Source organism: Micromesistius poutassou, assembly GCF_964030765.1.
Source record: "Micromesistius poutassou genome assembly, chromosome: 9".
In the NCBI taxonomy this organism is placed as follows: domain Eukaryota; kingdom Metazoa; phylum Chordata; class Actinopteri; order Gadiformes; family Gadidae; genus Micromesistius; species Micromesistius poutassou.
The window spans coordinates 312,140-323,596 of NC_140279.1; the positions used below are offsets into that span (position 1 = coordinate 312,140).

General features: G+C 50.7%; 1 protein-coding gene across 1 annotated transcript in view; it reads right to left on the reverse strand.

The window, feature by feature from the left end:
- LOC311352920 (nuclear receptor subfamily 2 group F member 6-like) overlaps positions 1-6,392 on the reverse strand; it is an 8,663-nt gene extending 2,271 nt beyond the window's left edge. The window contains 5 exon segments of the mRNA XM_084472747.1: positions 1,002-1,333; positions 2,564-2,658; positions 5,858-6,045; positions 6,047-6,139; positions 6,141-6,392. Of these exon segments, the coding sequence (XP_084328873.1) occupies positions 1,002-1,333; positions 2,564-2,658; positions 5,858-6,045; positions 6,047-6,139; positions 6,141-6,236 (804 nt within the window). The 5' untranslated portion in view covers positions 6,237-6,392.
- Positions 6,393-11,457: the final 5,065 nt, after the last annotated feature.

The window sequence follows — 11,457 nt, forward strand, 5'->3', positions numbered from 1 at the left end:
TAATTATTTTCATTTTGCACATTTCTTTTGTTACCGCACTGTATTATTGAGCCTGGCCGAGTATGAGTGACTGTCAGTCGGCCGTGTGCAGCACTGACGGCGTTAGGGCTAGGGCTAGGGTTAGGGTTAGGGTTAGCGTTAGGGTTAGGGTTAGGGTTAGGGTTAGTGTTAAGGTTAGGGCTAGCGTTAGGGTTAGGGTTAGGGTTAGGGTTAGGGTTAGGGTTAGCGTTAGGGTTAGGGTTAGGGTTAGGGTTAGTGTTAAGGTTAGGGCTAGCGTTAGGGTTAGGGTTAGGGTTAGGGTTAGTGTTAAGGTTAGGGCTAGCGTTAGGGTTAGGGTTAGGGTTAGGGCTAGCGTTAGGGTTAGGGTTAGGGTTAGGGCTAGCGTTAGGGTTAGGGTTAGGGTTAGGGCTAGGGTTAGGGCTAGCGTTAGGGTTAGGGTTAGGGTTAGGGTTAGTGTTAGGGTTAGGGTTAGGGTTAACACTAATGGCGCATTTCCACTGAGGGTGGGTGCGGTCGGTTCAGTCTTTATTATTATTTCTGGACAACGGACGTGTCGTGCAAACCTTTAGCTTTGGCGAACAAGGAGGTGGAAGAGGTGGAACCCTAACCCTAACCCCCTCGTCACCTCCCTCCTGTTTTAACCCTAACCCTAACCCCCTCGTCACCTCCCTCCTGTTTTAACCCTAACCCCTCGTCACCTCCCTCCTGTTGTATCCCAGGTCCACGTTGGGGAACCATGGCCTGCATGTGTTATGCGATATGCACCCATTCACATTCTTTGCATTTCAATTCAACACCATTTCATTTGGATCGGCCTTCGTCCCAGTTGTCCCAGTTGTCCCAGTTACAGTCTGACCAGTTTCACAGTGCCCCGTGTTTACGGCCTCAACCTACCCCCTACCGGTGGAGATGCGACATTAGGAGCTTCTGATTGGGCCCCCGTGGTGACAGACGAACCAACGGGGGAAACAACAACAGACAGAGCGCTGAGCAGCACTGACCTGCTCGGACACGGGCAGCTCGGGGAAGTAGGGGATGTTCCGCGCCCACTCGATGGTGCTGAACAGCAGCCGCGCCGCCAGCTCACAGATGTTGTCGATGCCCATGACGGCGGCGGCGCCGCTCTGGGTGGGCTGCGTCTGGCCGTAGCGGCTGCTGGGGTACGGCTCGGCGCGGAGGAGCAGGGAGATGAGCTCCGAGACCGGCTGGCCGTTGAAGTAGTCGCCCCCGATGTGGCCGCCGCCGCCGCCGCCGCCGCCGCCCAAGGCCCCCGCCGCCGCCGCGGTGGGACTGACGCCCGGGTGGGTTGGAGGGATACGGCCGCGCTGGACGGCTGGAGGAGACGGGGGGGGGGGGCACAGAGACGAGGACAACAACAGGTTGGAGAAGGTCTGAAGGGCGGTGAAGGTTACATGTCTCTAAAATAGTGGTTTACAAACAGTAAACAGAGTGCCAGTAGGTATGAAGCCTGTACACATGCCTCCTTAAAGTCAACCTCATGGATAAGCTGCTAAATGATGATACTTGATACTTAAGGTATTGTGCTAATATTAAGCAGGTCTACATCACGTAAGCCTCAGAGCTAAATTGCTGTAATGCTTGGAATAAGTGCGGAAGGTGGATATTGGGACTTTCAAAGTGTGGCCTGATATGTGGATGACTCTACAGGAACATGATTAGTTAGTTAGTTATTAGTTATATATTAGTTATTATCTGCTATATAAACCCCCCGGTTCCCCCCGGGCAGGTGTTGAGGCTGTGGGTCAGAGGCTGCTGCGTTACGTATCACCGGTCAGTGTGTGACCTTTAACCCTAACCCTTTAGTGGGTTTCGGGGGTTGAAAGGAGAAATACTGTTTAGACATTTGTGGGGGATTTGGCCACTGGCTCCAAGGCAGTGGATGATAACTGGTTATAACCAGGGTTAGCCTACTCACAGATAACCCTGGTTATAACCAGGGTTAGCCTACTAACAGCTAACCCTGGTTATAACCAGGGTTAGCCTACTAACAGCTAACCCTGGTTATAACGCTACTAGGCTGTTACAGCAACAATAGGGTCTCCCTGACAAGGACACAACATAAGGTTTTAGTTTGAATTCAATCTGTAGCACTTTGTAACTTTTTGTATTGCTTTTTTGCTCCAAACTAAACAGCGTGTCTTCCACCATTGGCTGCAGTAGTAACTAACTAACTAACTGGCAGTAGTAACTAACTACTCACCCAGCTAACAGCCTCCCCGGGCAGGTGTTTCCATGGGGAGGTAAACACAGAGCAGCTGCCAAGGGTATTTGGAAATGGAATGTGCATCTCACTATCAGTGGTGTAGTAGAATTGTGTGTGTGTGTGCGTGCCTGCCTGCGTGAATGTGCCTGCGTGAGTGTGTGTGTGTGTGCAACAAGTCGGGTAATGTCATGTGACTGTTAGTAACTGGCTTGTTTCGGTGTCAAAGGTCACGTTGGGAACAGCTCTGTACACGCACTGTTACTCAGCGTTAGATAGTCAGTGTTGTCGCCAACCCACTCGAGGATAAAGGGAACCGTGTGCATATATTATGACGGATACCTTCTTTGCGCATGCCGACACGAAAGCATTTCTTCAGCCGACAGAACTGGCACTGGTTGCGGTGGTGTTGGTCTATTTGGCAGTCTCTGTTTGACCTGTGCAGGGGAGAGAGAACCGCTTTGAGATAGAGAACAAAGGAGCTACTATTAGTGGCTTTATGAAAGTCACCGGATGACCTCATTGTTGTAGAATCTCAAGGGGGCTCTGAGCCTCAGACCACAATAAAATGAAATGATAAAAGTTCTGTCTCGGTTTGCTCTCTCTCTCTCTCTCGCTCTCTCTCTCTCTCTCTCCCTCTCTCCCTCTCCCTCTCCCTCTCCCTCCCTCTCCCTCTCCCCCTCTCCCTCTCCCTCTCTCTCCCACTCCCTCTCCCTCTCTCTCCCTCTCCCTCTCCCTCTCCCTCTCCCTCCCTCTCCCTCCCTCCCTCTCCCTCTCCCTCTCCCTCTATCTCTCTCCCCCTCTCCCTCTCCCTCTCTCTCCCTCTCCCTCTATCTCTCTCTCCCTCTCCCTCTCCCTCTCTCTCCCTCTCCCTCCCTCTCTCTCCCTCTCTCCCTCTCCCTCTTTCTCCCTCTCTCCCTCTCCCTCTCCCTCTCTCTCTCTCTCCCTCTCCCTCTCCCTCTCTCTCCCTCCCCCTCTCCCTCTCCCTCTCCCTCCCTCTCCCGCTCTCCCTCTCCCTCTCTCTCTCCCTCTCTCCCTCCCTCTCTCTCCCTCTCCCTCTCCCTCTCCCTCCCTCTCTCTCCCTCTCCCTCTCCCTCCCTCTCCCTCCCTCCCTCTCCCTCCCTCTCCCTCTCCCTCTCTCTCCCTCTCCCTCTCTCTCTCCCTCTCTCTCCCCCTCCCTGCCCCCTATGATGAGTGACCTGTGTGAGCCGGTGGGGCTGAACGACTATCAAGGTGGTGACCTTTGTAAATCATCAGCTGTTCCCGCCCCTTGCTGCCTTTTACAGCGGGGGGGGGGGGGGGGGGGCGGCCTGGGAAGGACTGCCTGTGTGTTCCAGCGGAGGGGCCCGCTCTACTTCTTCTACGACTGTAAAGACGACAGCATTCCGCCTGGGCACTGAAGCAACTGGCTCTTAAAGGAACATCTTATGGGATTGTTTATGTAAGGACAGCAAATCAAGGTGGAATATTACGCTGCCTGTGCGGGAATATAACGAGCGTGTTGACCTATGAGGCAAGCGGCGTCTCACGGTGGAGCTTCGGGCCAGTCAGTAATCCTTCATGTCTCTCTGTCTCTCTTTCTCCCGAGGCGTATTGTCAACACATCCAAGGTTGCAACATATTAAACCAAATATACCTGTGTTTACATACCAATATAGAGAACCAACAAAGATGTTGTTGACACTAAACACTACAGTATTACGTCCTCTACGACCCCTTCCTGTAAACATTACAGTATTACGTCCTCTACGACCCCTTCCTGTAAACATTACAGTATTAAGTCCTCTACGACCCCTTCCTGTAAACATTAATGTATTAAGTCCTGAACAACCCCTTCCTGTAAACATTACAGTATTAAGTCCTCTACAACCCCTTCCTGTAAACATTGCAGTATTAAGTCCTCTACAACCCCGTCCTGTAAACATTACAGTATTAAGTCCTCTACGACCCTTCCTGTAAACATTACAGTATTAAGTCCTCTACGACCCTTCCTGTAAACATTACAGTATTAAGTCCTCTAAGACCCATCCTGTAAACATTACAGTATTAAGTCCTCTACGACCCATCCTGTAAACATTATAGTATTAAGTCCTCTATGACCCTTCCTGTAAACATTACAGTATTAAGTCCTCTACGACCCTTCCTGTAAACATTACAGTATTAAGTCCTCTAAGACCCATCCTGTAAACATTACAGTATTAAGTCCTCTACGACCCGTCCTGTAAACATTACTGTATTAAGTCCTCTACAACCCCTTCCTGTAAACACTACAGTATTAAGTCCTCTAAGACCATCCTGTAAACATTACAGTATTAAGTCCTCTAAGACCCTGTCCTGTAAACATTACAGTATTAAGTCCTCTACAACCCCTTCCTGTAAACATTACAGTATTAAGTCCTCTACGACCCCTTCCTGTAAACATTACAGTATTAAGTCCTCTAAGACCCCGTCCTGTAAACATTCCAGTATTAAGTCCTCTACGACCCCTTCCTGTAAACACTACAGTATTAAGTCCTCTAAGACCCATCCTGTAAACATTACTGTATTAAGTCCTCTACAACCCCATCCTGTAAACATTACAGTATTAAGTCCTCTAAGACCCTTCCTGTAAACATTACAGTATTAAGTCCTCTACAACCCCTTCCTGTAAACACTACAGTATTAAGTCCTCTAAGACCCCGTCCTGTAAACATTACAGTATTAAGTCCTCTACGACCCAGCCTGTGAACATTACAGTATTAAGTCCTCTACGACCCCTTCCTGTAAACATTACAGTATTAAGTCCTCTACGACCCAGCCTGTAAACACTACAGTATTAAGTCCTCTACAACCCCTTCCTGTAAACACTACAGTATTAAGTCCTCTAAGACCCCGTCCTGTAAACATTACAGTATTAAGTCCTCTAAGACCATCCTGTAAACATTACAGTATTAAGTCCTCTACGACCCCTTCCTGTAAACATTACTGTATTAAGTCCTCTACAACCCCATCGTGTAAACATTACAGTATTAAGTCCTCTAAGACCCCTTCCTGTAAACATTACTGTATTAAGTCCTCTACGACCCCTTCCTGTAAACATTACTGTATTAAGTCCTCTACAACCCCATCCTGTAAACATTACAGTATTAATTCCTCTACGACCCTTCCTGTAAACATTACTGTATTAAGTCCTCTACAACCCCATCCTGTAAACATTACAGTATTAAGTCCTCTACGACCCCTTCCTGTAAACATTACAGTATTAAGTCCTCTACAACCCCGTCCTGTAAACATTACAGTATTAAGTCCTCTACGACCCGTCCTGTAAACATTACAGTATTAAGTCCTCTAAGACCCTTCCTGTAAACATTACAGTATTAAGTCCTCTACGACCCCTTCCTGTAAACACTACAGTATTAAGTCCTCTACGACCCCTTCCTGTAAACATTACAGTATTAAGTCCTCTACGACCCAGCCTGTAAACATTACAGTATTAAGTCCTCTACGACCCCTTCCTGTAAACATTACAGTATTAAGTCCTCTACGACCCAGCCTGTAAACACTACAGTATTAAGTCCTCTACGACCCCTTCCTGTAAACACTACAGTATTAAGTCCTCTACAACCCCTTCCTGTAAACACTACAGTATTAAGTTACCTGCAGGAGTAGCTGAGGTTCCTCCTGATGCTCCTCTTGAAGAAGCTCTTGCAGCCCTCACAGGTGAACACGCCGTAGTGCTTGCCGCTGGACTTGTCGCCGCACACCACGCAGTCCACCACGCACGCCCGCTCCTCGTCCGCCGCCGCCGCCGCCGCCGCCGCCACCTCGGCGTCGCTGCCGCCCCCCCCCCCGCGGAGAGCTCCCCTCCTGGTCCCGCTTCAGGTACAGCCGCGGCCCGGCGCCGCCGCCGCCGCCGCCGCCGCCGCCGCCCCCCCCCCCCCAGCCCGTTGGTGTCCCCGTTGGGATCGCCCCATCCCCCGCTCACCATGGCCATGTCACCACGCAGGCAGCAGCGCGGGCCGCCCGCGGCGCACATGCACCGCGCCCTTCACGTGGACCGTGGCAGGACGGTCCTCTGCAGCTGCAGGGGGAGAGAGAGCGCGCTAGGACTCCGGGGTCATAGCAGCAGGGCCCCCCCCCCTCTTTCCTTCCTCCGGGAGAAGTGTGAAGAGAGAACAAAGAGCCCCCCCCCCCCCCCCCCGAGTTGAAGAAGTAGTCCGAGGGGTCCCCTCGAGGGGTTGGGTGACCTCTAGCCCCGCTGCTGAATGACCTGGAGGTCGTTCAGAGGACTGCTCTCCTCTGTTCCACCTCGTCTTGACCTCAGAGTAATGGCTCCTGAGGGTTCAGAGAGAAAAAGAGGGGGAAAAGAAGTCAGACACAAGTGGAGTGGTTCAAAGTTCACGGCAGAGAAAAGGGTGCAGCCTGCCCACTCACAGGAAACACTAAATGACTCCTTGTCGCCCTCTCCCTCCCTCCCTCCCTCCCGCCCTCCCTCCCGCCCGCCCTCCCTCCCTCCCTTGCGCTCTTGCTTTCTCCTCGATGACGAAAAACACCTAATCTAACACTAATCCCCACCAAGAAGGGGGGGGGGGGGACTCAAACTCTCCTACTCTAACTGGAAGAATCTCAGACTGTTCTTTGCTCTCTCTCTCTCTCTGTCTTTCTCTTTCCCTCTCTCTCTCTCTCTCTCTCGCTCTTTTTCTCTCTCCTTCTCTGTCTCTCTCTCTCTCTCTCTCTCTCTCTGTGGCTGTCTCTTTCAGCACACTACTTTCTCAGAAAAGGCGAGAGGAGGAGGGGGGGTGCACTATAGCTGCTTCAGGCAGGGTTAAACTGCCCTGCCCTCTTCTCTTAAACCAGTCCGACCTGTTCCCGCTGCGTTGAGTTATCTGCTGATCTCACGGTTCCACATCATCTCACTGAGTGCCGTGCAAGAGGAAGAACATTATTTTTTCCTCCCAGCTATATAAAAAAGTACATTCATATCCTTTTTCCACGGTCTGCAAATGTTGGACGTAATCGGAGGAGCAGCCTCGTAGCGTACTGTTAAGCGGGGTATCCAGGGAGTTCTCCCGCCAAGCCCCTCTTCCTCTTTCTCTTTGGAGATCAAAGTTCATCCAACAAGTCCCGCCGTGTCCGCTTGCGTGCGCCGCCGCCGCCGCCGCTGCGAGTTCCTCCGGTTCTCTTCTTGCTCAGAGAACAGAAAACCCCCCCCCCAGACGGACGGCCGTGTGTGTGTGTGTGTGTGTCGTTCCCAGAGCTCTTCAGCGCCTGCCTCTACTGGGGGTCAGGGGGCTCCTCTTCTCTTGTCCATCCAGCGAGCGACGGAGGCCAGCGGCTGCTCGGCGTGCCCTCTCGCTGTCGCTCTCTCTCTGTCTTGCTCGTCCCCCTTTCTCCTCCGGAGCGCCGCGGCCACCAGCAGGAATAAATTAGGAAAAACAAGCACTGGCAAAAAAAAGAATCCGGTCCCAGTCCGTTAGTGGGAGGCAGAGCCCAGTGTGTTGCGGCGTGCAGCTCCCTCTGTCCTCTCTCTCTCTCTCTCTCTCTCTCTCTCTCCCTCTCCTCCCAGCCCCGGAGAGAGTGAGCGTGTGTGTGTGTGTGCTCAGGGATTTGACACTGCTATTCAAGCCCCGTGGTTGCCATGGCACTGGCTGCCTTATAAGGCCAGTAGAGTCAAAGAGCACAGAGTGGGCTGAGGCCACACACACACACACACACACACATGCACACGCACACGCACACACACACACACACACTGACTGCTCACTACCTCTGTGAGGCCTGACCCCAGGCCAGCCGGGCTGTGCAGGGAGTTGACCCCAACGCAGCCCTAAAGACAGAGCAGGGGTTGTGATTGTTGTGGTTGCGCATTAGGTCACATGATCATCTAGTACTTATTTGACACCGCTGCCCACATGCACTGGTCTGGGTCTGGGTTATGGTCTGGGTCTGGGTTATGGTCTGGGTTAGGGTCTGGGTTAGGGTCTGGGTTATGGTCTGGGTTAAGGTCTGGGTTAGAGTTAGGGTCTGGGTTAGGGTCTGGGTTAGGGTCTGGGTCAGGGTCTGGGTTAGGTTCAGGGTTAGGGTCTGGGTTATGGTCTGGGTTAAGGTCTGGGTTAGAGTTAGGGTCTGGGTTAGGGTTAGGGTCAGGGTCAGGGTTAGGGTCTGGGTTAAGGTCTGGGTCAGGGTCAGGGTTAGGGTCTGGGTTAGGGGTTAGGGTTATGGTCTGGGTTATGGTCTGGGTTATGGTCTGGGTTAGGGGTTAGGGTCTGGGTTAGGGTCTGGGTCTGGGTTAGGGTCTGGGTTAGGGTCTGGGTTAGGGTCTGGGTCTGGGTTAGGGTTAGGGTTAGGGTCTGGGTTAGGGTCTGGGTTATGGTCTGGGTCAGGGTTAGGGTCAGGGTTAGGGTCTGGGTTAGGGTTAGGGTCTGGGTTATGGTCTGGGTTATGGTCTGGGTTATGGTCTGGGTCAGGGTTATGGTCTGGGTCAGGGTTATGGTCTGGGTTAGGGTTATGGTCTGGGTTAGGTTCTGGGTTAGCGTCTGGGTTAGGTTCTGTGTCATTTGCAAAAAAGAGTCAGATCCCAAATAGCCTCAAACAAAAGTTACATGTAAGCACAACTATTTTGAAGAGATGCAAACACAGCGTTACTATGAGACCTCAAACAACAACTCTGTCTCTGTTGCTGCCTCGGCCCTCCGTCGTCATGTCAACGGCATCTGGAACATTTATGGAAGAAAACTGACAATCTGAGCCCGCAGCCGAGGACTCAAACGGCCTCCAGAGGGCAAAGCAGAGCAGCCCACAGACAGCGTCCTCAACGGGCTGAGCCTGTCGCTGGTCACACGCTCCACAGACAGGGCCCTCAACCTGTCGCTGGTCACACGCTCCACAGACAGGGTCCTGAACCTGTCGCTGGTCACACGCTCCACAGACAGGGTCCTCAACCTATCGCTGGTCACACGCTCCACAGACAGGGCCCTCAACCTGTCGCTGGTCACACGCTCCACAGACAGGGTCCTCAACCTGTCGCTGGTCACACGCTCCACAGACAGGGTCCTCAACCTGTCGCTGGTCACACGCTCCACAGACACCGAGGGTCAAACTCTGTGACCATAGAAACCAAAGGCCTCTTCCCTTCTCTTCTAGCGTTTGGAAGGATTGCTAAACGCCATGTGCACTTTTTGTACAATTGTTGTAAATAAATAGTAACTTACATGCAATAAAAATATCATATATATAATACAAACAATTCTTATATAGTTGTATATATATATATATATATATATATATATATATATATATATATATATATATATATAAAGACTACGTATTTCTCTTCTTAAATGCTTTCATTCATGTCCACAGACCTTGGTTAGTGGACATGGGGTCAGGTCTCAGATGGACAGGGGCGGGTCACTGGCTTGAGCTTCTGATACGTGTTTGTTTGATGTGCTCAATCAAAGGGAATGCTAGCTCCGATCAGGAGGGTTGATGTTGTGGTGGCGTAGGCAGACCAGCTGACACACACACAGTCTTTTAAAGGGGTGGCTTCAAGACATTATTATCATAATATCTAAGATAAAGTTACACCGACATTGAGTAACAACTGGGAAATAACTACAGTCAGTACAGTTTATACTGCAGTATAAACTAGGGTCTGCTACATTAATTGTACCTATTCTATGCACATAGTGCATATGTTTACTTTGTTAAAGGCTGAGTTGATGAATGACGCGTCTAACCTTATGTGTGTCTCTTAGGGTTAGTGGTTAGGGTTAGTGGTTAGGGTTAGTGGTTAGTGGTTAAGGTTAGGGTTAGTGGTTAGGGTTAGGGTTAGTGGTTAAGGTTAGGGTTAGTGGTTAGGGTTAGGGTTAGTGGTTAGTGGTTAAGGTTAGGGGTAGTGGTTAGTGGTTAGTGGTTAGGGTTAGAGTTAGGGTTAGTGTTAGGGTTAGGGTTAGGGTTAGTGGTTAGGGTTAGTGGTTAGGGGTAGTGGTTAGGGTTAGGGTTAGTGGTTAGTGGTTAGGGTTAGGGTTAGGGTTAGTGGTTAGTGGTTAAGGTTAGGGGTAGTGGTTAGTGGTTAGTGGTTAGGGTTAGTGGTTAGGGTTAGAGTTAGGGTTAGTGTTAGGGTTAGGGTTAGGGTTAGGGTTAGGGGTAGTGGTTAGGGTTAGTGGTTAGGGTTAGTGGTTAGTGGTTAGGTTAGTGGTTAGGGTTAGAGTTAGGGTTAGTGTTAGGGTTAGTGGTTAGGGTTAGGGTTAGGGTTAGGGTTAGGGTTAGGGTTAGTGGTTAGGGTTAGAGTTAGGGTTAGTGTTAGGGTTAGTGGTTAGGGTTAGAGTTAGGGTTAGTGTTAGGGTTAGTGGTTAGGGTTAGTGTTAGGGTTAGTGGTTAGGGTTAGAGTTAGGGTTAGTGTTAGGGTTAGGGTTAGGGTTAGCGGTTAGGGTTAGGGTAGTGGTTAGGGTTAGTGGTTAGGGTTAGTGGTTAGGGTTAGGGTTAGGGTTAGGCTTTAATGAGAACTTGCCGGTTCTATTTCAGTGGTTATGGGAGTGATCCAATGCTAATAGCAGCATGTTATAGATGTAAGCATGTGTTATAGCAGCACATGCGCACATAAATTAAATGTGTGTGTGTGTGTGTGTGTCAGGAATTCAGCTGTTGGTGTGGCCCCTGCATTCAGCAGTCAGCCACAGAGAGAGCACAGAAGCACGCTCTACGCACACACACACACACACACACACATTTTACACATGTGTAAAACATGACACATGTTTTCTTATTTTTATTCATTGGATAAAACAATAAATCAGTCGGCCCCTCACCTGGGGGGGGGGGTGGGGGTGACAACACGCTGTGACCGGACCCACGGTTCCACTGCTATGAATGGTTGACAGCAGAGCTCAATAAACACTTTTATCACAAGGAAACAAAAGGTAGAGAGATGGTTATTTGAAGTTTGCCTGATCAAAGAGGCGCTCTGTGTGTGTGTGTGTGGATCTCGTTACTTAAGGTGCAGGGAGTTCAACTTTAACCTGCTTGTTGTTGTGTCTGAGCACATGACTCCTGTTCCTTTCTCATTAGCCCCGCTGCCCTTTGGCCCAAGCCGCTCTCTCTCTCTCTCTCTCTCTCTCTCTCTCTCTCTCTCTCTCTCAGTCTCTCTCTCTCTCTTCTCACTCCACCCCCCCACCCCCCCCCCCCTCTCTCTCTCTCTCGCTCTCTCTCTCGCTCCTCTCTCTTTCTCTCTCCCCTCTCTCCTCTCTCTCTCTCTC